General features: G+C 41.8%; 1 protein-coding gene across 1 annotated transcript in view; it reads right to left on the bottom strand.

Moving 5' to 3' along the window:
- Positions 1 to 27,300, bottom strand: part of LOC141107523 (class I histocompatibility antigen, F10 alpha chain-like) — a 158,794-nt gene that overhangs the window by 116,561 nt on the left and 14,933 nt on the right. The window contains exon 2 of the mRNA XM_073598315.1: positions 14,166 to 14,426. Within this exon, the coding sequence (XP_073454416.1) occupies positions 14,166 to 14,426 (261 nt within the window). The remainder of the gene's footprint in view (positions 1 to 14,165; positions 14,427 to 27,300) is intronic.

Below are 27,300 nucleotides of genomic sequence, written 5' to 3' on the forward strand. Positions count from 1 at the left end.
TCTCCCTGGAGAAATGCTTGGCGGACAGGAATTTATCCTATGCACCATGGTTGCCCCAGGAACACAGGGGGCTGTCTGATACAACTTCCCCGTTGATGACCCACCCGCTTTCAGTCTGAGATCGGATCAACCCACTTCTGAAGGTAGCCCCTCCTGTGTCCCCGTTGGCTCCACTGGGTGGGTTCCTGTGGCTTCCTCCTGGTGAGCAAATGGCCTTCTTTGGGCCCTGGGTAGACAATGGCAATGCCAGTTGCAGTAAACTCATGAAAGATGGTAAACTCTTTGACGCCCTGCAGGCTAGACATAAGGGTTCACAAATGGACTTTTGGAGATAGACAACGTCATCACTTTTTTGAGATACATGGCTGCTCAATCAGAAATCTTTCCTCCCTCACACCGTTTGAGCGCCTTTTTGTAGCTGAAGACCCAATACCCCATATGGTGTCTGAAATATACCGACTACTGGGCTCCACCACACATGAATATAAGCCTACTTATATTCGTGTGTGGGAAAGGGACTTGGGACGTGAACTTACCGATACCCAGTTAGCCCACTTGTATCCGCTCACCCTCTCATACTTGATTAACTCTAAAACCCAGGAAATGAACTATAAGATAATGTTCGCTGGTACCGGGTGCCCACAGACCTGGCACGTATTTATCCCTCCAGGTCTGAGCTGTTGGCGAGGCTGTGGACACGGGTACACTTTTCCATATATGGTGGTAATGCCCCTTAATTATGCCTTTTTGGAAAGATATCAAGGGCCAAATAAAAGACATACTAGGGCTAGACGTTCCTCTATCCCCAATTCACTTCCTCCTGCACATCCCTCCGATTCCAATTGGCCAATACAAAATGAAGCTTTTACTGAATGAAGCTTGCTTGCTTCCTACCTACTGGAAGCAGCCCAGAGTTCCTACCTGGGAGGAGTGGATCAGCAGTGTGAGTGACATCAGGGAAGCGGAAGACTGGATAGCGACTTGTAGGGGTTCTCGAGAGCGCTTTGTCAGTGTCTGGACACCCTGGATAGAATACCTCTAGCCGAGACACAGCTCTGTTAAAGTTGGCAGAACCATCCCTTAAATCCCGCAAGCCACCAGGAACCTAGGGGCCAAGGGGACAATCCTCGCTGCAAGGCAACTCTCAAGTTCAAAATAGGTCACCTATTCCAATCAAGAACGGGGTGCTCCAGGTATGATTTGGTCGTCTACTCTTTACACTCTCTCTTTTCTCTACTATACCTTTCAGACATTGTATACATCCCCTGTTACGTGGATGGAGGTTTATATATTGCACACCATGCTATTGGTGGATATAAAGCCCAATGCTTCATCACTGGAGGGGAGGCCCCCTCCCTCGAGGGTGGCACTGTTTATCCCCTTGAGCAATTAGCATTAGCCTTCGGTACCCCTGGCTCATGTGGAGGGCAGGGGGAGGTTAGTTGGAGGCTATTTTGGCCCCCCTCCCCTGGTACCTGGCGTTGGCTAGGTGACCCTGTTTTTACTGAGAACTTACTGATAGCACCTGCTGGCTTAATGCCAGCGGCCGAGCTATCACACAGAGGCTCTCTTGTACCCATTTCTATATGCATACAAAATATGTTCACTGTGATTATTTCCAATGAGGCTTCCTTAAATCCCTAATGGGGACAGCCCTTCGGCTATAGCGCACAATAGTCACCATGGTATTTCCTTTCTTTTCTTGTTTAGTTTGATTGCATGTGATGTATATGTGATACATGCTCATTTGGGTTTGAGACTTTATTCAGATACAAATGTTGGACATGACATGTTAATTGTCTTCTATAAATAAAGATTATACAAAAAAAAAAATGCTCTGATTTGTGTAAGTGAATGATAAAAAGTGTAAAAGTGCAAAAATGTTCTGGCTACCTGAGTAAAAGTGGAGTGCATGGCCTGGCAGTGAAAGGGTGAAGTCACACCAATTATTCAGCACAAAGTAGCCACACCAATGTGAGCCACGGAACATGTTTTTCCAATGTACCCCAGGATGTCTCAGATCAGTCATGCTCACATTTTCATGCTGTTTTTTACTTTTTAAGTATTTAGCCAGGCAGATTACTTGTTTACAATGTTTACATATTGTTTATCCACTTTATGACCAGGCTTTTTCTGGCACTTTTTAATAATCAGTATTTTTTTGCTAGAAAATTTCTTAGAACCCCAAAACAGTATATATTTTTAAAGCAGATGCCCTATAAAGAATTGGTGGCGTTTGCAATTTTATGTCACACGTTATTTGCGCAGCATTTTTTCAAATGCAAGTTCAAAAAAAACAAAAAAACACTTTTTTGAATTTTAATGCAAAAAAACCAATACATAAGCCACTTTTTGTTAAAATATAAAAGACAATTTTATGCTGAATAGATAGATACCAAACATGCCATGCTTTAAAATTGCGCACGCCAGTACAACGGAAACATACAGCTTACTATCCATAGGCGATGCTTTAAAAACCTTTACAGATTACCACTTTATATTTACACAGGAAGTCTGGTGTTAGAATCACTGCCCATGATCTGACATTCACTGTGATACCTCACTTGTGTGGGATGACCGTTGTTTGAATGCATTCGCCATTTTTTTTTAGCATGTTTATTGCTGTCACAAAGAATGTAAACACCCATTGTGAGAGCAATAGGCATGTGACAGGTACCCTTTATGGGGATCTGAGGTCTATAGAATCCCAGATCCCTCCTCTGACCTTAAAAGCATGTGGTCACACCAAGATCGGGGTGATCAAATACTTCTGATTTTTGAAAATGGTGCTGTTTACATCCAGGTAAACTGAAGTGATGTAAGGTCATCGCTTCCGGGTTACCATATCACAGAGCCAAACAAAGCCAATCCAGTCTTTGTTTGGCTGTGTGATCAAACAGAGGTGATAGCTGGTGAATTGGGACTCCCGGTGGAAGGGAGATCCCGCTGCTTGTAAAAGCAATCCAGTGGCTAGAGAGAGAGCCAACCATCAGCTCTAAAAAAATGGCAACATTCTGGTATAACTACTCAAAGTCCAGCGACGCACCAGGGACATTATTTGTCGGCAGGTAGTTATACTGTTTAAATATTGATTGTATTTTCCAAACTGAAGCAATGTAACTCTTCACAACAAGTCATATCCAAACCTCAACTTTATAGCATTTGTAAAGGCTTTTTTTATATTAAAATAACAAACATGTTATACTTATGAGGTGGTATCAAAACGTTTCAGGACTAGTTTTGTAACAAGCCAACAGATGACAGCATAAGGCTGCATGCATAGACACAGGGAGAAACGACCATCATAAGTCAGTGTGTCAAAAGATATCATCCTGTGTACATCGAGAGCTGTGCAACTGGTGCTATTCTGACAATGTGCGTTACCACATCTGCTATTTCATCATTGACAGCAAGTTAGAACAAAGAGCAAACTAACAACAACAAGTTGGGAAATCATATTGGTTATACTAATGATGGTTAATTTTTAGGATTTCTGGAGACAGAGGTAGCAGAGAAACTGGCTCCGTTAAAGCTTAATAAAGCAATGGGCTCTGATGATATTCATCTCAGAGTTCTAATGCCGCGTACACATGACCGGACTTTACGGCATACTTGGTCCGGCGGACTGGAGTCCGGACAATTCGATCATGTGTGGGCTCCAGCAGACTTTTTTCCCCCAAAAGTTTGACGGACTTAAAAATTAAACAGGTTTCAAATCTTTCCGACAGACTTGAGTCCGGTCGAAAAGTCCGCTCGTCTGTATGCTAGTCCGACGGACAAAAACCGACACTAGGGCAGCTATTGGCTACTGGCTATGAACTTCCTTGTTTTAGTCCGGTGTATGTCATCTAGGGCTGAAACAACTAATCGATTAATCGACAACTAATCGATTATGAAATGAATCGATTATTATTTTCATAATCGATTAATCGGCCAGTAACATAATGGGGTTAACAATAATAAAATTAGCCCTTTATAGTACAAAAAGATCAAATAATCGCTACTGTAAATATTACTTTCACAGTTCTACAAAAAATGAACCCCTTACAGTAGCGGTTATTTGCTTTTTTTGTACTATAAAGGGCTCATTTTAGGTTTTTTAACCCCATGTTACTAAACATCTTAGACCTGGTTCACATCTTTGTGTTTTTTTGGTGCTTTTTGCAGAAACACACTACAGTTCATTTAACATGGTTTTCTATGAGACACGTTCACATCTATGCTTTTTTTCAGCCGCTGCGTATTTGGAAAGGGTCAAGGACTTTTTTTTTTTTTTTTTAACGCAAAATGGTGCGTTTTTTGGTTCAATATACTTCAATGGAGAAGCTGCAGAAAAGCATGTAATGCGTTTTTGCAGCAATTTGTATTTTTAATCTGCCCAACAACAAATTGGCCAAAAAACTTCTAATAGTGTATACAGTATATCTCCTCTAATAGTGTATATACAGTATATCTCTTCTGTCTGTTATTCTCAGAGTGGATTCAATATTTTGCTCCCTAACCATATAGTTGGTTGTTCATATTTACCACTGCATAGAGATATTTAAGAATAAATTGCCTTTTTTTAAAAAACTTTACATATTAACTAAATTATACACCACACTTTTTTTTTTAAGGTTATTAACCGATTAATCGAAACAATAATCGACCAACTAATCGATTATGAAAATAATCGTTAGTTGCAGCCCTAATGTCATCATCATATCCGTCGGACTTTGGTTGATCGTGTGTAGGCAAGTCCGTTCATTAAGAAATTCTGTCATAAAGTCCGTTGAAAAGTCTACCGTACAAAGTCTGCCGTAAAGTCCGCTCGTGTGTACGCGGCATAAGAGAACATTGAGATATAGTTGTTGGACCATTAATGGATCTTTTTAATAAATCTCTTCTAACAGGAGAAGACAGCTAATATTGTACCTATCCTCAAGAAGGGCAGAAAGGTAGAAGCTGGCAATTACAGGCCAGTGAGTTTAACATGAATTGTAGTCAAGTTAATGGAATCACACCTGAAAAGGAGGATCATTGATCACCTAAAAATACACAGCTTGCTGGACCCAAAGCAGCTCATGTCAGACTAATCGGATTGCATTTTTTGACTATATTATCAATGTTTTGGACCAGGGTGGTGCTGTGGACATATCTTGATTTCAGCAAGGCATTTGATACAGTTCCACATAATGATCTAATAGAAAAGTTGCACAAGCTAGGACTTAAGCCTTGGGTGGTTCAGGGGATATGTAGTTGGCTAAAGGATAGATCCCAGAGTGTGGTTGTAAATGGGGTTCACTCAGAACAGAGACCAGTCACTAGCGGGGTACCACAAGGCTCTGTACTGGGTCCTGTTCTATTTAATCCCTATGTAAGTGATATAACTAAAGGTTTGTTGGGTAAGATATGTCTTTTTGCTGATGACACAAAGGTGTGTAATAGGGTTGATATCCCTGGAGGTGTCTGTAACATGGAACATGATTTGGCATTGCTGGAAGATTGGTCAAAGCAGTGGAGACTGCAGTTCAATAATTCTAAATGTAAAATAATGCACCTAGGGAAAAATCCCCTGAGAGAGTATAACATTGAGGGTAAAGTGTTAGCCAGCACTACAGAGGAAAAAAAAAAGATTTGGGGGTACTTATTTCAAATGATTGCAAAATGAGCAAACAGTGTGACCGGGCAGTGGGAAAAGTGAATAGAATTCTAGGATGCATCACTAGAGGGATCACCAGCAGGAGGAAGGAGGTCCTAATTCCTCTATATAGATCTTTAGTTAGACCTCATCTAAAATACTGTGTTCAGTTCTGGAGACCTCACTTACAGAAAGATGCTGATAAGATAGAACAAGTCCAAAGATGGGTAACAAAAATGTTGAAAGGTTTGGGGAGATAAAACATATTGAGAGTGACTTCAGGAACTTAATGTGTACAGTCTGGAGGAAAGAAGGGACAGGATAGACACGATTGAAACCTTTAAATGCATCAAGGGGGTGAATAGTGTTCAGGAAGGCAGTTTTTTCAAGACGAAACCAAAATCAAGAACACAGGGACATGACCTCAAACTAACTGGAGGAAAGTTCAAAACGAACCTTAAAAAATATTATTTTCCTGAAAGGGTAGTTGATGCCTGGAATAAACTAACTGCAGAGGTAGTGAGACAGTCAACAGTAAATGGCTTCAAATATTCTTGGAATAAACATAGATCTATACTCGGACAACACAGTTTAAAAAAATACCTCCAAAAAACTCCCAGAAAAACAAAAACAAAAATGGGCAGACTCGATGGACTACTGTGTTTTTCAGCCCTCAATTTTTTATGTTTCTATATAAACATAAAATTCTGCATGAAACTGGGCAAATCTGCCACAAAGACATTTGACATGATTTGGCAAGTTTACGGCGATGCTGCAATGAGTCATTCGAGGTGTTTTGAGTTTGCAGTGTCCCCAGACTGCTGACCCAGGAGCAGAAGGAACACGGCGTCAAAGCCTGCCAAGAATTCAGTCAGCGTGCCGTGGAGATGAACTTGGCAACAACACGACGCATGTTCAAATCACAAGTGGCTGAATGGTTTCAACATTTTGGGGGGGGGTCTAGCTCATTGACGGTCTTCCTGATCTCTCGTAGTCTTCCTGTGATGTTCTTCGGCTCTTGAAGCATGCGTGCCACTCAAAACACCTCAAACAACTCATTAAAGCATCGCTGTAAATTTTCCGAATCATGTCAAATCTCTGTGGCAGATTTTTCCCAGTTTCATGCAGAATTTCACGTTTGCTCTTTGTTCTAACTTGCTGTCTATGATGAAATAGCAGACGTGGTAAAGCACGTGGTCAGAAAAGCACCAGTTGCACAGCTCCCGATGTACACAGGACACATATGAAGGTCGGTGCTCCCTGTGTCCGTGCGTGCAGCCTTGTGCTGCAATCTGTTGGCATGTTACAAAACTAGTCCTGAAACTTTTTGATACCACCTCGTACCGGCTCTGTGGAATGGTATTGCAGAAAGCGTACCTGTACCTTCTCTTCTGGGCTCCCTTGTTGGGTACTCTAGGCTCCTCCTCTTCTCTGTGCACCCCGATATGAAGCCACTTGCTATGGGGGCACTCATGCAGGCTTGCACACAGGATTTGATTGACAGCCTTATAAGTCAATGGCTCCTGCCACCTCAGCAAAGCCTGTGAGAGCGGAGAGAGGGGAGAGACCAGATGCAACTGGGCACAGTGCTGGATCAATACAGAACTCAGGTAACTGTTTGGGGGGAGCACAGAGCAAATGCTAAAATCTTTTTATATTAATGCTGGGAATGCAATAAGGTAAAAAAAAAAATCTGCATCCACCTCAGAGCCTGTACATGCAGCAGCTGCATGGACACAGTTGTATATCATGATCTGACATACATGCATGTTTGAGTACACTGATGGAAAAGCAGACACTGTGCCTCTGCATCCATGCGCCCATTCCTAAATGCATGTCAAATTTTCACATGCAACTGTGTCTGTGTAGCCCCTGCGTCTCCAGCTACTTCTATAGGCTGCCTGTGTGAAGCTCCGAGGTGGATGCAGAGGACAGAGGCTCATCACACAGGGCGAGTCTCAGCCCTTCTAAATGAGCCCTTAACTGACCTATCAGTTTTGGGTGGGATTACACTGGCCACAGACATAATGGTGATGAGCCATCTTTCCCTGCATCAACAATCTGGAGTTTCGTCAGATTAGGTGACCCGTCAGAATGTGTAAATGGAAGTGACATTTTGTCACCGCCATCTTGCTACACCTCCACCCCTCCACAGTAACGATATACTGAAAAGGGGACAAGCGGTCATCTTGTTACACCCACTGGAGTTTTGCATTTTACACATATTTTTAACAGTAAACTGAGTTTATATAGTGAAATACAGTACTTAGAACTCCGTGTAAATGTTTAGATGTTGAATTTTAAACGCAGCAAACTTCTGTCTGATTAGCAAACCTGTGAGATCAGCAGGCTTGCCGCTGCTTTTAAAATTCAACATCTAAACATTTACACGGAGTTCTAAGTACTGTATTTTACTATCAGTGGTGTAACTAAAACCTTCAGGGCCCCGATGCAAGAAACCATGAAGGGCCCCCCTGACCCCCGGACAGGGCTCTTTTCTCAGGGCCCGGTCGCAAATGGATGGCTGCATATAAAGGAATAGATTTCTCCATCCCCCCCCTCCTCTCCCTCCCACAGGCATTCAGCGGCTGCAGGAGGAAAACTAAGAGATGGGTTCCTCTATGTCGGTGTTTCTCAATCTTTTTCCAGTCAGGGCACCCTTGAAGTATACCCCTAGGTGAATGGGGCTACACTGCAACCACCCCGCAACTGTGTGCATTGCATGCAGTTGCAGGATAGTGATGATGCATTAAAGGGGTTAAAACAGGCGGTCAGTAGGCAACATATTGCCTCTTTACCGGCTGTCAAATGCCTCTGAAAAGCGAATTAAGCATGGATCGCTTTTCAGAGGCACAGAATTTTTTTGCTTGTACTATGAACAAGCAAAAATAAAAAAAATTGGTTCTGATTGTACACATATAGGGGGTCAGGATTAAAAGCGTATACCTAAAACATGCATACATACATGTAAAACACACTATATATATATATATATATATATATATATATATATATATATATATATATATATATATATATATATATATATATATATATATATATATATATATATATATACACATATACATACATATATACATATACATACATATACATATGCACGAACATATAGAACATATAAACCAGTGGCGGCTGGTGCTCAAAATTTTTTAGGGAGGTGCAAGCAAACAGAAATTTAGAAAAAAAAAAAATCAACAATTGCAGCCACTGTGCCCATCAAAGTCCGCCACTGTGCCCATCAAAGTCCGCCACTGTGCCCATCAAAGTCCGCCACTGTGCCCATCAAATGCTGCCCCTGTGCCCATCCAATGCTGCCACTGTGCCCATTGAATGCTGCCACTGTGCCCATCAAATGCTGCAACGGTGCCAACAAATGCTGCAACGGAGCCATCAAATGCTGCCATCAAATGCTGCCACTGTGAATTCCCGCCCACTCGCTGTCTGCCCAGCACTTACCCTGTCTCGGTGGGGCAGCAGGTGACGGCCACGAGCGGGGTCCTTCATGCGTCTCCTGCCGTCCTCATCTCCCGTCCTCACCTCCTGATAGGCGTCCAATAGCTGTGCCTATCGTTTCAGCCAATCAGGTGACAGGTAACAGACCCGCACACCTGATTGGCGGAAAGGTGGTTCAGTGTTAGGAAAGTGAATATTAATTCGCTTTTCTAACACACCTGGGTGGACTGTGAGCGCCAGGCATGGTACTTGCAGTTCACCTATTTTGAAGCCTATTAGAGCCTATGGCTCTAATCAGGTGCTTAAAACACCCCCCGCTGCTGTAATTCAGGCACCCAAATAGGGGCAGAACACCTACATATGGGGGTGGCAGCGGCTATGCATGAATCTATCCATTGGTCATAAAGGGAGGGGGTGGCTGGAGAGAGGGGGCGGAGCCTGTGCGCCCTTATGGACGCACCGCTACTGATAAACACATGCACACTCACATACATACACACTCGCATACATACATGCACACTCGCATACATATACATACACACATAAACACACATACAGTAGATAGATAGTCTTATAAAATCGGCAGACCTTCTTTACCTTAGCTCTTCCTGCCGGCCGGGTACTGCACTGTAGGGGGAGACAAAGAGCACAGCACACACTGCTTTCACTTTGACAAGCTCCCTGCACAGTCAGTGCCAATTACAGTTTGGCTGACAATTGGGGAGCTCGGTCTCAGCCGCCCCTGCAGTTCCTCCTATCGAAGAGTACAGGGGGCCCTCAAGGGCCCTCTGCAGCAAAGGGCACGGTCGCCATTGCAATCTCAGCGACCCCTATAATTCTGCCACTGTTCACTATATAAACTCAGTTTACTGTTAACAGAAATGTAAAATGCAAAACTCCGGTGGGTGTAACCAGATGTCCGCTTGCCCCCTTCTCAGTGTATCCTTATTGTGGAGGAGTGCGGGGTGTAGCAAGATGGCAGCTATGAAATGTCACTTCCGTTACACATTCTGACAGGTCGCCTAATCTGATGAAACACCGGCATGGAAATTGTAATTCCACCAAGGAAACATGACTGGAAAACCCAAAAGGAATGAAGGACAATCACATGGGAGAAGTCTGTACAGCTATGAGATCACTGAGAAGCTGCTGATCACTATTTGAATGCTCTGAGCTGCCAATCACTCGAACATCCAATCAGATGGTACATCTTCAGGCAGCTGATTGGCTATTGTTTCCCCTCAAGCAAACAGCACCAAGTCTGTCAGGAAGAACGTTCCATCCCATAGCGAGGGATATGAGGGGGATGAATCCATTGTACAACACTGAGAAATGATAATATTGTACAAGTAAAAAGTATACTCACTTAGAAGAAGAAAGTATTAACAGCGCTTAGTGTAAATAAAGTATTCACCAATATGCACTCCGGATGGATTAGAAGCCCACCCTTAAATCACTGTCATTTGCATGCATGGAATTGGCAATAGAAGGACTTGCTATATTACATTTGTTATGCGATATAGACATTTTAGTTTTTCATTTTAAAATTTGCATTTTAAATTTTATTTATGCTTTGATCAGTATCATCGTTGAATTTTAAGGATCGTTTGTTATAAGGTTGTATCATCTGATTCTACATGCTTGATTTACATCATCATTGAATTCAAGGATTGATGGACATTTTAGTAGTAGGTGTTACATTGTTCAATATGGTTTGAGTTGAAATAGGTGACTTTTGCACTATATGAAGTATCATATTGGTGAATACTTTATTCACACCAAGCGCTGTTAATACTTTCTTCTTCTAAGTGAGTATACTTTTTACATGACTTTTGATTTTATAATAGCGGCTGGAAGTGCAAAATTAATTTCTTTTCCATTTTGGAGCGCTGGGATCAGAGACCCTCATCACCTCTGATATTTTGTTTTTGATAATATTATAGAAATAAATGATCAGTCCCAGTAAGAGAAGTGATGGAGTCTGTGCTGATCACTGACTGACACACCGACCAGGAAAGGTCATGTCATGCCGAGTGTATACTGTCAGTGCACACAGAGTTCAGGTTCATGAAATACAAACTATTATCCTCCCATCATCTCATACCATCCCCCCATCATCTCATACCATCCTCCCATCATCTCATACCATCCTCCCCATCATCTCATACCATCCCCCCATCATCTCATACCATCCTCCCATCATCTCATACCATCCTCCCCATCATCTCATACCATCCTCCCCATCATCTCATACCATCCCCCCATCATCTCATACCATCCTCCCCATCATCTCATATTATCCACTCATCATCTTATATTATCCTCCCATCATCTCATACCATCCCCCCCATCATCTCATACCATCCCCCCATCATCTCATACCATCTCCCCCATCATCTCATACCATCTCCCCCATCATCTCATACCATCCCCCCCATCATCTCATACCATCCCCCCATCATCTCATATTATCCTCCCATCATCTCATACCATCCTTCCATCATCTCATACCATCCTCCCGTCATCACATACTATTCCCCATCATCTCATACCATCCCCCCATCATCTCATACCATCCCCCCATCATCTCATACTATTCCCCATCATCTCATACTATCCTTCCATCATCTCAAACTATCCCCCCATCATTAGTAAAAGGTCCTCATTGTAGAGAGGAAACCTGAACACAGAAATATGGAGGCTCCACCCTCCTCCTCTCACTGTCACAATGATACTTTCCTGTCTGTCTGTCATGCTGATCCTGAGGATTCAGTACTTTGTGATCACAGAGCTGGGGGGAGATTGTAGATCCGGAGCTCTCACATCACTCCGACTTCTAATCTGACTTCTTCTTCCAGGTCAGTGACCCCGAGGATTTCATCTCCACCCCGGGGACACCCGCCATGTCTGTACACCATCAGATGGCAGAGATAAGAGATCTCTAATGCCGTGTACACATGAGCGGACTTTTTGACCAGACTTGTCCGACAGACCGAGTCCGGCAGACAATCCGACCGTGTGTGGGCTTCATCGCACCTTCAGCTGACTTTTTCTGTAAAAAATCTGACGGACTTTAGATTTGGAACATGTTTCAAATCTTTCCGACGGACTCGAGTCCGGTCAAAAAATCCGCTCGTCTGTATGCTAGTCCGACGGACGAAAACCGACACTAGAGCAGCCATTGGCTACTGGCTATCAACTTCCTTATTTTAGTCTGGTGTACGTCATCATGTACAAATCCGTCTGACTTTGGTGTGATCGTGTGTAGGCAAGTCCGCTCAAAAGTCCATTGAAAGTCCGTCGGAAAGACCATCGGACCTTTGATGCTGAAAAGTCCGCCCGTGTGTACGCGGCATAACACTTCTACTATCTATTGTTGGACAATCCATAGGAGAGGGAAGATGGAGCTGGAAGATGAGAGCAGTAAAGGAAGGAGTGTGACCAGGACACAATCAGAGGGGGGTCAGCAATGGCGGCCCCATATTTCTACACTGGATTCCTCCCATCCCCCTTCATAGACAATCCAATCCCTCATCACAAATATTCCTCTGTTCTGTACTCAGGAAATCCTTCCCATCCTCTGCTGGATTATAGAACACAACTACCCTGATATCTTCTATATCTGTCATCTCTCATCCTCAGTCTGATCTGATGAAGTCACAAGTCATGGAGTAATGCTCATCTCCTGGCCACTTACCTCTGTACAGTGACAGGATCCTCCACACACAGCACAGCTCCAACTGCTGGGGAACTACAAATCCCATCACTGCCCCATACTCAATGAGGGAAGAAAGTCACCAGGGAGATGGCAGTGCCTGCTGGGACTTGTAGTTCTACTGCAGCTGGAGATCTGCTGTTCTCCTATCACTGATATAAAGGAAATATCTGCTGTCACTGGGATTCCTGTCTGCTGGGATCTGTTTATGTAGTAACTGTCCTGTGCAGCTGACGGGTTTTACAAGAACCAGGACCTGTTATCCCAGATCACATCCATCACTATTTATAGGGAAATTTGTATTGTATCATACAGTTTCTCAAGTGCTAAAGTGAGGAGGTATGCTGCCATATTGTCTGTATCCTATACCAACCAAACAGACATAGGGGATATGTGTTGCTCTGTGTACATGCAGTCACCATTTAAATGAAATTCTACTTAAACCATAACTAAACCCATAAACAAAAATTAAATGTAGTAACTGCATGTGTAGAAATATGTACATACATTATTGAACAATATAGCACATTATCTGTCCTTATACAGAATTGTCACTTCTCCCCAACAACACACACTGACAATATGGCTGCTGTGATCCCACCATTTTATAGTGAGGGGGCCGGGTTATCCATTCCTTCAGATTATTGGTTTCAGTTGATCATTATGGGATGTTCTTCATTTCTGGCAGTGAGCCTTAGGCTCCATGCATACCGGGCTTAAAAAAATGCCAGGTCCCTTGGCAGAAAAAAAATGCTCACATAGAGCATTTTTGTACAAAGTTTAGAGGAGTTTCAGAGTTTTTCGTTTTTTTCTGCCAGAAAGCTCCAATCAGAAACAGAAGGGTTTTTCCTGCCTCTAAACGTTGAGCTTAAAATACGCCTGTAATGATCCTAATGTGCATGGAAACATAGGGTAACACTGAGCTGCTTCTACAGGCAAAATACAAAACTCCCGTAGAAACAGCATTTTTTAAGCCAGTGTGCATGGAGCCTTAAAGGTTTTTGGGCAAACATTTGCCATTGTTGAACCCATTATAACCATGAAAAATTGCTGTGAACTAATGGTAAACCTGAACCTCATCTCCACTAATAACCGCAATCTTCACACGGCACATGTGATGACATGACAACACTCCATGTGGGATCATTGCTGTGTATAATACATTGGAGGTACATTAGTGAGTGCCGTACAGACATCATACTGGCTATAATGGTATGGTAACCTTCCAGTACTAAACTCATTTCACTATCTATATATACTGTGCAGAGTGAATTTGTTTTGCACATAATAATATTAAATAGAACTTTGGTTTATATTTATCATCAAATCCATCAGTAAGTGTAAGAATTCTCTCACCTCCAGTCTGATTGAATCGACTCATCGCTATCTGTACATTGTGCTTGAAAACAGGCTCATCACCCCGATTGGTTTGTGTGTTCCTCTCCCAGTAATCAGGTCCCTCATTCTTCATCCACTCAGTCTTGGGAAGATACTGACGGGTGTGACTGTTATAATTTGTTATCTCCCGATCATCAACATATCCGACTGAAGAGTACACAGGGAGTCCGGATCCCGGAGAGGAGACTGCAGTTCTATAATACTGCAGAGTGTGACTGTCTGAGAGAGAAAGGTATACACAGATGGTTATATAATCACACAGCATATAATATGAAAAATAAGGGTGACCACACACACAGGCAGATCTGTCACTGACTACAAACATTATACCATCTCTATATACAGCGATGAGCTCTTTCATCAATTGGAGACGGCAACCAATATCTCAGAATTTAATTTTAAGGCCTAATGGACACCTAGAGCTGCACGATTTATTGTTAAAAGATCATAATCTTAATTCGACCCCTCCCCCACACAATCTTAATCCAGCATTTCTATGATTCAGCCAATTATATTTTCAAGGACAGGAGAGAAGCATAGGATAAATACATTTGGTGCAGCGCTTTACATAAATAAAAAAAGCCCATGTGTTAGATAAATAAAGTCCTATGTGTAACCAACTGCCATGAAATGACGATCCTTTCTTGATTCAAAAGCCCCCTGTGACAGAATACTCACCAGAGAGCCAATAATATCCAGCTTTCAATTATAAACACATGCGCCCAAAGTGTTGCACAGAGCTCCTTATCCGGGATAATAACCCTCCACCATTCTATACACTCACCAGACAGTAAGCCATTACAAGCCTTGAGCCATCACCATAGAACCTGGTGACTTCATATCCAGAACTGTAGGGGGTTAGGAGGACTTCACGAGGAAATGGCAATAGATGGCTTATTAGGTGGATCCCTTAAGAACATGCATGTGCATGAAATGCATCAGAAGGGGCCTTCACACTGACGTCATTGCCACCATGACCTTGTGGTAGGAGTGGCAGCCATCTATCGCCGGTTCCTCGTGAAGTCCTCTTAACCCCCTGCAGTTCAGGATCTGTCATCACCAGGTTCTATGGCGATGGCTCAAGGCTTGTAATGGCTTACTATCTGGTGAGTGTATAGAATGGTGGAGGGTTATCACGGATAAGGAGCTCTGTGCAACACTTTGGGCGCAAGTGTTTATAATTTAATGCTGGATATTAATATCTGGTGAGTGTTTTGACACATCGCACTGTCACAGGGGGCTTTTGAATCAAGAAAGGATCATCAGTAGGGCTGAAACAACTAATCGATTAATCGACAACTAATCGATTATGAAATTAATCGATTACCATTTTCATAATCGATTAATCGGCCAGTAACATAATGGGGTTAAAAAAAATAAAATAAGCCCTTTATAGTACAAAAAAAGCAAATAATCGCTACTGTAAATATTACTTTCACAGTTCTGCAGTAAAAAAAAAAAAAAAAAAAAAGAACCCCTTACAGTAGTGATTATCTGTTTTTCTTTGTACTATAAAGGGCTAATTTTAGTTTTTTTAACCCCATTATGTTACTAAACGTCTTAGACCTGGTTCACATCTATGTGTTTAGTGCTTTTTGCAGAAACGCACTACAGTCCATTTACATGGTTTCCTATGGGGACACGTTCACATCTATGCGTATTTGGAAAGGGTCAGGGACTTTTTTTTTAATGCAAAATGGTGCTTTTTTTGGTTCAATATACTTCAATAGAAAAGCTGCAGAAAAGCATGTAATTATTGCAGCAGTTTTTGTTTTTTTAATCTTCCCAACAACAAATTGGCCAAAAATAAATGCAAAAACGCAAATTGCAGCGCAATCACGTGCGCAAAAGTAAAAACGCACAGCAAAGAGCACTGCAGAAACAGATCAAAAGCAAACTGCATAGGTGAGTACCGAGCCTTATGCTGGCCACACCGATCAATTTTTAGACAAAATTTTCAGACAAGAATATTCGGACGAAAAATCTTTATACATTCGCTGAATAAAAGAATGTTGTTTGAAATTTTCACTTGGTTTTTAACATTCTGTTTTTAAAATGAATGTAATTTCTGAACGAAAACCACATACACTGTCTGAAAATTCCTTTGACCAAGAAGTTTGCTATTATTTAAAAATTTTCCCGTCACTGTAGTTGAAAATGAACGACAATTTGACCCCACTAACGATTAGAAAATCGAATGAATGTTCTTAAAATAACATTTTTTTTTGAAGGAAGACATTGTTTGTTAAATAAAAAAATTTGATCTCGGAGTCTGATGATATTTACCAGATTCATATTTTAATAGTATATACAGTATATATCTCCTCTAATAGTATATACAGTATATCTCTTCTGTCTGTTATTCTCAGAGTGGATTAGATATTTTGCTCCCTAACCATATAGTTGGTTATTTATTGTTACCACTGTATAGAGATATACAAGAATAAATTGCCTTTTTTTAAACTTTACATATTAACTAAATTATACACCACACTTTTTTTTAATATTATTAACCGATTAATCGATTAATCGAAACAATAATCGGCCAACTAATCGATTATGGAAATAATCGTTAGTTGCAGCCCTAATCATCAGTTCATGACAGTTGGTCACACATAGGACTTTATTCATCCAACACATGGACTTTTTTCCAATTATGTAAAGCGCTGCACCAAATATGTTTATCATATGGTCTATTGGAGGTTGTATATTCACCTTTGTGTGTGCTCGCTGCTACATTATCATCTTTTCAGCCATCTTGTTTAATTGAAGCAAAGAGTATTATGTCTTATTTTATTGACATAATGATAGATAATCTAATGTTCAGGGGTTGTAAATCTTTGTAATAAAAAAGTTCTTCAGAATCGTGAGAGAGTTGTGATCTTTATTCTAAGCAAAATAATTGTGATTCTCATTTTATCCAGAATCGTGCAGCTCTATGGACACTCAATTTAATCATTTACACATCTAAATATACAGCATATGTTTAAAAAGCATGTCAAGCAAATAAGGGTTAGAACCCCTCTCAGGGTTTTCCTACTATTCAGGGCTCAGTTAGAGGGATTATCCAATCTTCCAGTCCTGCTGACAAAGTTTTATCAGAAAGCGGTGAGGGGAACACAGATAGAAATATAAATGCTTTATTTAGTAGATTAGAGGAACCCCGTCAGATTTTATTTCTGTCCGAGTACCTGTTGCAGAGTTTCTCACACTTCCTGTTTGATCAAATGTTGTCAGCAGGACAGGAAGTGAGGGAAAATCTCTCTAATCGATAGCAGTAAAAACCTGCCAGACAATCTAATCCTTACCCACTCTATCCAAAACTGGAAACAAGGGTTTGGTTTGAATATTCTTTAACTACTCGAGAACCAGCAACCGCAGTTATACTCGGACGCTTTAAGAGCACTAGGGGGTGGGACGACGGAGCCGATGCTCGTGCCCGGTGGTCGCGATGTCCACCGGGCACCCGTGATCACTCCAGAGAGAGAAACAGAATGAAGGTCTGTCAATGTAAACAGACAGATCTCCGTTCTGTCAGGGGTGAGGAGACTGCTCTGTTGTTCCTACTGGTTAGGAACAACGATCGTTTTCCTCCCCCAGGCAGTCCCATCCCCCCACAGTAAGGCTCGATTCACACCTATGCATGTTGCTTTTGAGCGTTTTTGGAGGTTTTTTTTTCATGCTTGCCACGTTTTTGAGCCGCGTTTTTGCCGCGTTTTTGCCGCGATTTGCGTTTTTTTTTTTTTTTTTTTTTTTTTTACAGTCTTAAAAAAAAAAAATGTAAAAAAAATAAAAAAAAAAAAAAACAAAAAAAAACAAAAAAACGGCAAAAACGCACCAAAAACGCATCAAAAACGCTGCAAAAACGGTGCACTTGCGTTTTTGATGCTTGTCCATTGAAAACCATTACATGCAAAACGCTGCATTTTGCATGAAAAAAAGTCCCCGACCCTTTCCAAAAACGCAAAGAAACAAAAAAGCATTGATGTGAACATGTTCCATAGGAACCCATGTTAAAAAATTCCCGTGCATTTCTGCAAAATGCAAAATGCATCAAAAAACGCGCTAGTGTGAATGGGGCCTTAGAAACACTCCCTTGGACACACCTTTAACCCCTTGATCGCTGTATAAGCCTCCATGCACACTGAAGCTCATATACAGCCGTTTGGAAGTTTGGGCGTTTTTTTTTTTTTTTTAACAGCCCATAAACTTCCCTATGTTATCCAATGTGTCCATACACACATGGACGTTTTTGGACGTTTATCAGCAGTGGAGTTTATGGGCTGTTTTCTAAAATCGCATTCAGGAGTCATCTTTCAGACCACAAAAAATGCCAAACGCTCATAAACATCTATAACCGCTCAAAAATGCAGCTCACCAGCATTTAACATTTTTGATACATTGAAAAAAAAAAAAAAAACAAACACTAAAAAAAGCCAACGTGGAAAAATGCTACAAAAAAAGCAAACGCTATTGCAAAAAGTAAACATTGAAAGACTCACTGCAAAGCTACTGGTGTTTTTAGAATGTTATTTTAGCGTCCAGTGTGCATGGAGCCTAAATGTCAATGGTCCCAAAAAAGTGTCAAAAGTGTCTCCGACCATCCGCCGCAATCCCGATTTAAAGGAAAAAAATAAATAAATAAAAAAAAAAAAAACTGATCACTCCCATTACTAGTAATAAAAAATAAAAAAAATGCCGTAAATCTATCCCCTATTTTGTAGACGCTATAAATTTTGCACAAATATACACTTTGTAGAACAGAAAAAATGTATGTACCGCGCTACCTGATGGGGAAAAACAATACAAAACAGCTGCAGCTCAAAGATGTGAGATATACACAAATCAAACAGTAACTACAAAAACATGAGCAGCGCTACAGAAAATAAACATAATATGTGAAATAAGGATCAGAAGTCCATGACGGACCAGATTAAACAATATAAGTGCCAAAAAAGTCATAAAAAAAGTGTTATCAACAGAAAAAGGTGGTAAAAATTAGTCCCAACAGTGAAAATGTGGAAACAATGAAAGCTCCGTGGGAAAACTCCTCCAAAAAAATATAAAGTGAAGTAAATCGGTCACACCAAAAGCAACTTGTGAGAAGATCCACCACCGTATGTGCTAAACGCTTACCAGATGGTAAACTTTTAAAAGCTTGTAAGCAGCCTGACAATCGATGGTAAGTAACGTCACACCAAGACCTCTCAATGAAGGGCCAAAGACATACAGGGTTGCTCCATCCAATGGACGATCAGTAGGCAGGACCCAAAAAGATAATGAAACAACGGCTCAACTGCAATCAACAGGTGGCCTGGAGCGGTTCTTTATTGGTCGGCTCCAGGCAACCTGTTGATTTGTGGGGAAAAAAGGACGTCAATTTTGTTTAGGTACAGCGTCACACGACCGCGCAATAGTCAGTTAAAGCAAATCAGTGCTGTATTGAAAAAAATGACCTGGTCATTAAGGAGGCAAATCTTCTGGGGCTTAAAGCAGGATTCCGGTGGTAAAAAAAAAAATTGAAAAGTCAGCAGCTACTAAAACTGTATCTGCTGACTTTAAATATGTACTTACCTGTCCTGGGTGCCCGCGATGTCGGCCACCCGAGGCCGACCCATCCCTCGGCTCTCGACACCACCATCCTAGGTAGGGGAAACAGGCAGTGGAGCCTTGCGGCTTCACTGCCAGTTTCCTACTGCGCACGCGCAAGCAACGCGGCGATCTGTGAATGGCCCCGTGATGTTCTGGGAACACACACAGTTCCCAGAAGACAACGGGCCGCTCACCAAGGAGAAGAACACGCAGCGGAAGAGGAAGAGGCAGATTAGGAAGACTGCCTAGCAACAAGGGTTTAGGTAAATTTTAAAAAAAAAATTTTCTTCAAATATTCTTTTAAAATTTTTTTTAGTATTTTTGGTGATTTTTTTTTTCTCAGGGTGGCCCTCCACTTTAGGTGGTTAAAGCTGAAGTTTAATTTGCTTAAATTCTACCTTTCCTAGTTCCTCCTCCCCTTACCAAAAGATAACTAAAGGCATAACATTTTAGTTTTGGATAGGTTGGAGAGGGATTAGAACTCCTGTCAGGTTTTTATTGCTGTCTGTGTCCCTATTACGGAGATTCACCCTCTCAAATTGTCCTGTTTATTGTTATCACCAAAAGTTAAAGAAAATCCCAAATTTTAGGTTGTCACCAGAACAGGAATAGAGGGGAAATCTTCCAATGGGGACACAAGTTCTGGTGACAAACAGGGATTTCCTCTAACTTTCTGTTTTGACTATAGGACAGGAAGTGAAGGGACATCTCCCCAATAGAACACAGATGACAATGAGAAAAATAAAACTGAGAAGGGTTATACAATGGAACCTTGGATTATGAGCATAATCCGTTCCAGGGGAATGCTTTTAATCCAAAGCACTCGCATATCAAAGCGAGTTTCCCCATAGAAGTCAATGGAAATGAAGATAATTTGTTCCGCACTTCTATTGCATGCAATACCGCATGTGGCCAGAGGTGGGGGGCGCCGGAGAGCCTTGGAAATGCTGGGCTGAACTTGGAAGCCTTCGGAAAGGCTCAGAAACACTCGGGAATGGAGAATTGCCGAGTGTTTCCGAACGCCTCTGAACTGTTCCAAGTGCCACCGGCGCCCCCGCACCTCTGGCCAAATGCGGTACTGCACACCCCATTGGCATGAATCCTGCTCGTTTTGCAAGACACTCGCAAACCGAGTCAGGATTTAAAAAAAAAAAAAAAAAGTTGCTAGTCTTTCAAAACGCTCCTTACCCGCGTTACTTGTCAACCAAGGTTCCACTGTAACTCCCTTAACCGCCTTACTCTGAAATTAATAAATTCACCTTAGGTTCTACTTTTACAGGCTAATTACATTTTTAACTAAAACCTCTACACACCTTATTGTAAGTCCAGAAAAATCATTACTCGGTCTCAGTATTTGAAACTTCCCTCTTAAAGTGAAGGTGCGCGTTATACACAGATAAATACGGTATAGCCAAATAACACGCCCAAGCTCATCCTTAGACTCTTCACCATACACAGCCACAAAGGCGAGAGAATTCTTGTTGGGCCGTGTATTCATTAATTTGCATTTATTTTTAATGGTTTAAAGAATGTCAGGCAAAATGGTCGGCCCTCACGCATGTTCACTTCATCAAATTTGGCCCTCTTTGAAAAAGTTTGGACACCCCTGGTCTATATGGACTAAGGACTTTTTTTAACTTATGTGTATATTTATGTTTTAACCACATGCCGACCAGCCGCCGCAGTTGTACTGCAGCAGAATGGCACGGCTGGGCGAAACAACATTATGTAACGTCGCTTTGCCCTGTGGCCACTAGGGGGCGATCACCGCCAGGCTCCAGAGATCGCTGCTGACACACGGAGAACCCGGATCTATGTGTGTAAACACAGTTTCCAGTTCTCTGAGGGGAAGAACTGACAGATCCTCTGTTCATACAGAGTATGAACAGCGATCTGTTATCTTCCCTGCACAGTCCCCATCCCCCCTCAGTTAGAACACACACTAGGACACACTTAACCCCTTCACTGCCCCCTAGTGTTAACCCCTTCAGTAATCAATGTATTTTTAATCGCACTGATCGCTGTATTAATGATCTGTCCGCCATAATGTCGCAGTCACAATAAAAATTGCAGATCGTCGCCATTACTAGTAAAAAAAAAAAAATAATAATAATAATAATAATAAAAATGCTATAAATCTATCCCCTATTTTGTAGACGCTATAACTTTTGCGCAAACCAATCAATATGCTCTTATTGCAAATTTTTTTACCAAAAATATGTAGAAGAAGAATACGTATCGGCCTAAACTGAGGAAAAATATTTTTATATATTTTTGGGGGATATTATAGTAAAAAATAATGCGTTTTTTTTTTTTTAAATTGTCGCTTTTTTTTGTTTATAGCACAAAAAATAAAAACCACAAAAGGTGATCAAATACCACCAAAAGAAAGCTCTATTTGTGGGAAAAAAAGGACGTCAATTTTGTTTGGGTGCAACATCGCACGACCGCGCAATTGTCAGTTAAAGCGACGCAGTGCCGAATCACAAAAAGTGCTCTGGTCAGGAAGGGGGTAGAATCTTCCGGGGCTGAAGCGGTTAATTAGCGGCTGCTTTTATGTACATAGATTTAGGTCTATACATCATACATTATATATGCTTTCTACATATGTTTTTTGGGAACTTCATTTTGTCCTGAGCACCGAGCGGTGCAATTAGGCCTTTTAGACACTGAGATTATTATTATATTGTGTGTTTGCACTAAAATGCATTTTATTATATTTTTTTTCCTGAAAATAAGCACTTAATAAACAGTTGCACACATATTAATGCAACATAAAAAATTGCAGCAAATATCTTTTTTTTGTTTGACAGGCCTCTGCTTTCAGAAAATATATAATGTTCTGAAGGTTTTAAGTAATTTTATAGCCAAAATTGCAGACTTTTACATGTGTGCAAGAAAAAAGAAAAAAATGTTCTAGTGCCAAAGCGGCTAAGAAATGCCGCCTACCTGAAGAAGATATGATCCCCCATTCAAGATTGTTACAATGAAAAAGGAAAATATAATATTAGAGAATGAAGGACACGTACTATCATCAGAGACAATAATACATGTAGGGATGTAGGTCCCTAGTGCTCTGTTTAACCACTTCACTCCTGGAAGGTTTCATCCCCTTCATGATCAGGCCATTTTTTGCGAATTGGCACTGCGTTGCTTTACCTGACAATTGTGCGGTCGTGTGACATTGTACACAAACAAATGTTTGTCCTTTTTTCCCCACAAATAAAGCTACAGTAGGTGACTGCGATATTGTGTCAATCTCGCCGCATTTCTCGGCGAGATTTGACACCTGCGAGCCCCGTCGCAGGAGCCAGCGCCGAGATGGCTCACTCATCGGGAAAGGAAAACTTTGTTTTCCTTCCCCGATGAGTGACAGGCAGTGCTGACAGCTGTCTGGTATGAGGCGGGAACACCGCGCCAGATTTTAAATGAAAAAACCGGTGTGGGTTCCCCCCCAGGGGCATACCAGGCCCTTAGGTCTGGTATGGATTGTAAGGGGAACCCCCTACGCTGAAAAATTGGTGTGGGGGTCCCCCCCAATCCATACCAGACTCTTATCCGAGCACGCAGCCCGGCCGGCCAGGAAAGGGGGTGGGGACGAGCGAGCGCCCCCCCCCCCCTCCTGAGCCATACCAGGCCGCATGCCCTCAACATGGGGGGGTGGGTGCCTTGGGGGAGGGGGCGCCCTGCACAGATCTCTTACCCGCTCACCAAGCAGACCAATTGTCTCTGCCATCAAAGGACCTTTGGTGAAAACTGGTAAATATGTGGACTCTATGATTAAACACCTTGTTAATAAGCTTCCCTCCTTCATCTGTGATAGTCGAGATGTTCTTACCAGGTTGTCGCAGTTTGAACTCCTGGCGGATGCCCTGTTGGTGGAGATCGATGTGGAGAGTTTATATACATCGATACCCCACCAATGGGGCCTTGATGCCACCATGTTCTTTCTGGACCATCACCACCCATTACAGAGTGCTCAAAATGAATTAATTGGAGAACTTCTTGCTAAATAATATTTTTTTCCAATTCATGGGTAATTACTATCAACAGGTGAGAGGTACAAGTATGGGGGCACCTTGGGCTCCCTCTTATGCGTGCCTCTATCTGGGCCTTTGGGAAGAGGAGGTGGTCTATAAGTGCTCGATGTACCTTGGCCACCCTCTGCTGTGGCTAAGGTACATCGATGACGTCTTTATGGTGTGGATGGGATCAGTGGAACAACTCATGGAATTTATGTCCAAATTAAATGCCAATAATAGGCACATACGCCTGACCTATTCACACCATACTGAGACGCTTCCCTTCCCTGACCTACTAATATCGGTAAATCCGGAAACAAAATCATTACAAGCACCTTCCGTAAAAAGACAGCTGCCAACACTTTACTTTTCGCTCAAAGCCATCATCCAAAGTCCTTGATTAATGGGATACCCACAGGACAGTTCCTGCGAATTAGACGGAACTGTTCTGAGGAAGAAAACTTTCATAAAGAGGCACGGGAAATGTACCAGAGGTTTGTGATGGATTGAAAACATTTATGAGTTTATGCCTGAATTAACTTTGAATTAACTTTGCAGCCTAGAGCCAACACTATAGAGATATATGATAAATTCTAATCATTCTAACCTTCTTTTTCTGTGTAAATAAATGTAATTTTTATCTTTTTTCCCTGTTATCACTTGTTTTTATTTTTATATAGACAAAGGTTTAATCACTTATATTTGTATCGTTAATCGTTTAAGTGAGGTATAAATATTTCCGTAACAGGTTCAGACAGAGAGGTTACTCTCACCGTTCACCTAAAAAGGCACAGAAAAAAGCCCTTTCCAAAAAATGTGATGAGCTTCTTACTATTTCCAAACCTTCATGTCAGGAAAGCAGTGAGCAGAACTATCCTAGGATTATCACCAGATATGGCTCCCAGTGGAAAGTGGTACATGGGATTCTTGAGAAACACTGGCATATCCTAAAATCTTCCCCACTGATTACCAATCTTGTGAGCCCTAGACCACTCATGACAGCCAAAAGATCACGGAATCTCATGATCTCTTGGTTCACTCTGAGTACACATTAGTAAAAATTGGCTCACTAGCTCTAAGCCCCCTCCCGGTATGCACGCTTGTGGACACTGCAATATTTGCAAATATGTACACCAGACCAATGTGTTTGCCAATCCACACGGTGGAAAAGACTTTAAAATTAAACAATTCATTAACTGTACAACTCGGGTTATTTATATGCTTACATGCCCATGTAACAAAAACTATATAGGCAAAAACAAAAACATGCTCTCCGCATAAGGATTGGCAAACACATTGCCGGCATTAAAAAGGACGATGAACGCCCGATTCCTCAGGATTTTGCGAAGTTCCACAACCGTGACCCAAAGGGACTGACCGTGAAAGGAATTTATAGACTAAATCTGCCTGCTAGACGTGGCGATTTTGATACTATTCTCCTCCAGAAGGAAAAAATGTAGACATATTACCTTGATTCTATGGTCCCAAAAAGGGTTAAACACTGAATGCAGCCTTCAGCCCTTCTTGGAGAAGTAAATTGCCCTACCTGTTGTATTTACTCAGTATGTGAATATATGAATTCCGTTTTCTATTTATATCTTTTCGGTACCCCTGATCCTTTTGGGCGGCCGTTATTTACTTATTTGTTCATTTCTTAGTTTTCATCCGATTTAAAATATTCACAACAAACTATGATCGATCATATATAGCCATCTGCGGTTTTTTATTTGAATTTCCCTTGCTGAATGTTTGCAATGAGAGGTGATCTTGGATGACATCTGGTGGTAACGGTTAGTAACTTCACTATATTACTCTGCCTATTTAAACCCAATCCACGGACTCCTCCCTGCTCTGAAGAAACCAGCGTCCATTGGCTGGTGAAACACGTCAGCACGTGACGTCAGCACGTCATCCCGGAACCACGTGCACACTGTGGATGGAGGATCAGCTGGGACCCAACAGCTGATGACCGACGTTTTCGATACACACATGACTCGTGACTAGCGGCCAATACTATGCAGCGAGGACAGTGATCTATAAGCAGGAAGGTGGCTCTACACGGACGCACTCCCCAAGCCATCCCTTGGAGTTAAGCACGGCGGTCTGCGGATGCTGAGAGATGCATTGCTTCAATGTTTGTTAATATGCCTCCCCATGCTGCTTATACTCCACATGCCTGCTTCTGCCACTAATACCGCTGCTTCTTTGCCTATATGTAAGACTTGCCAATTTTCATAGGCTACATCTATTGTCTTTTTGGACTAATAACTACTGGTCCCCGTCTGCTCTAGTACCAACCATTGGGCTGAACTAGCTCATTATATGGACTTCCATTATTATTATTTTCTTCCCATCCATACATACCCACATTCCCAGTATACCACGCCTCTGAAGAGTGATTCACAAAACTTCATCAACAGCTGCTTTGAAAGTCTGAATTTATACCTTCAGTATTTATGAGTCGTGAATGGTGTCTGTATGTGGTATGCATTGCCGTGGCTTCCTTGTTTTTAACGACAACATTGTCATTTATTTTTATAGGGTCTGTGATAGTCACCTACCATAACCCGTCTTGTGTAATTTTTGTAGTATTTAGCTGTGTGGTGTAATATTTGGTACAATACATTTTGGCTTGCTTTTTTCAGACAGTGTTTCGGGTATTTTTGCCCTCTTGAGAGATCCTTATTCTCTTAGTTTTCCAAGTGATACTCCCAGTCAGCGCTATGTACCACTATGTCATCTAGATAGGCTGCTGCATATCATCGGTGGGGTCTTAGGGTCCTGTCCATGGCCCTCTGAAATGCTTCAGGGGCAACCCAAAAGGCATTTTTTTTATATTGAAAGGAACCCTCCGGGGTCACAAATGTAGTCTTCTCTTTGGTGCTACCAGTCAGGGGTATTTGCCAATAACCTTTTGTCAAGTCCAAAGTGGTCAGATAGCGAGCCTTGCCAAGTCGGTCTATAAGTTCGTCCACTCTGGGCATTGGATACGTGCCAAACATTGTCACTGCATTAAGCTTCCTGAAGTCGTTACAGAACCTCCAAGTCCCATCCGGTTTTGGGACTAACACGATGGGGCTAGACCAGTCACTATTGGATTCCTCAATGACATCTAGCCAACATTCTTTTAACTTCATCGCTGATGTCCTTTCTCCTCGCTTCAGGAATTCAGTACAGTTTGAGCTTGACACAGACCCCAGGTTCAGTAACAATATCATGCTGAACTGCTAAAGTCAGGCCAGGTAACTCTGAAAATTTCTCTCTATTCCTTATCAGGAACTCTCTAGTTTCCTGTTTTGGGGAATATGACAGGGTGTCTGAAATCGTGACCTCAGGGATCAGAGGGGACTCAGTACCCTTAGGCGTTACTGAGAGGGACCTCGCAGTTAACGCCAGTTTTTCCTTCCAGGGCTTTAACAAGTTTATGTGGTAAATGTGTTCAGGCTTCCTTTTTGCTGGTTTGATATACCTTGTAATTG

The sequence above is a fragment of the Aquarana catesbeiana genome, linkage group LG09 (genome assembly GCF_042186555.1).
Source record: "Aquarana catesbeiana isolate 2022-GZ linkage group LG09, ASM4218655v1, whole genome shotgun sequence".
Classification (NCBI taxonomy): Eukaryota; Metazoa; Chordata; class Amphibia; order Anura; family Ranidae; genus Aquarana; species Aquarana catesbeiana.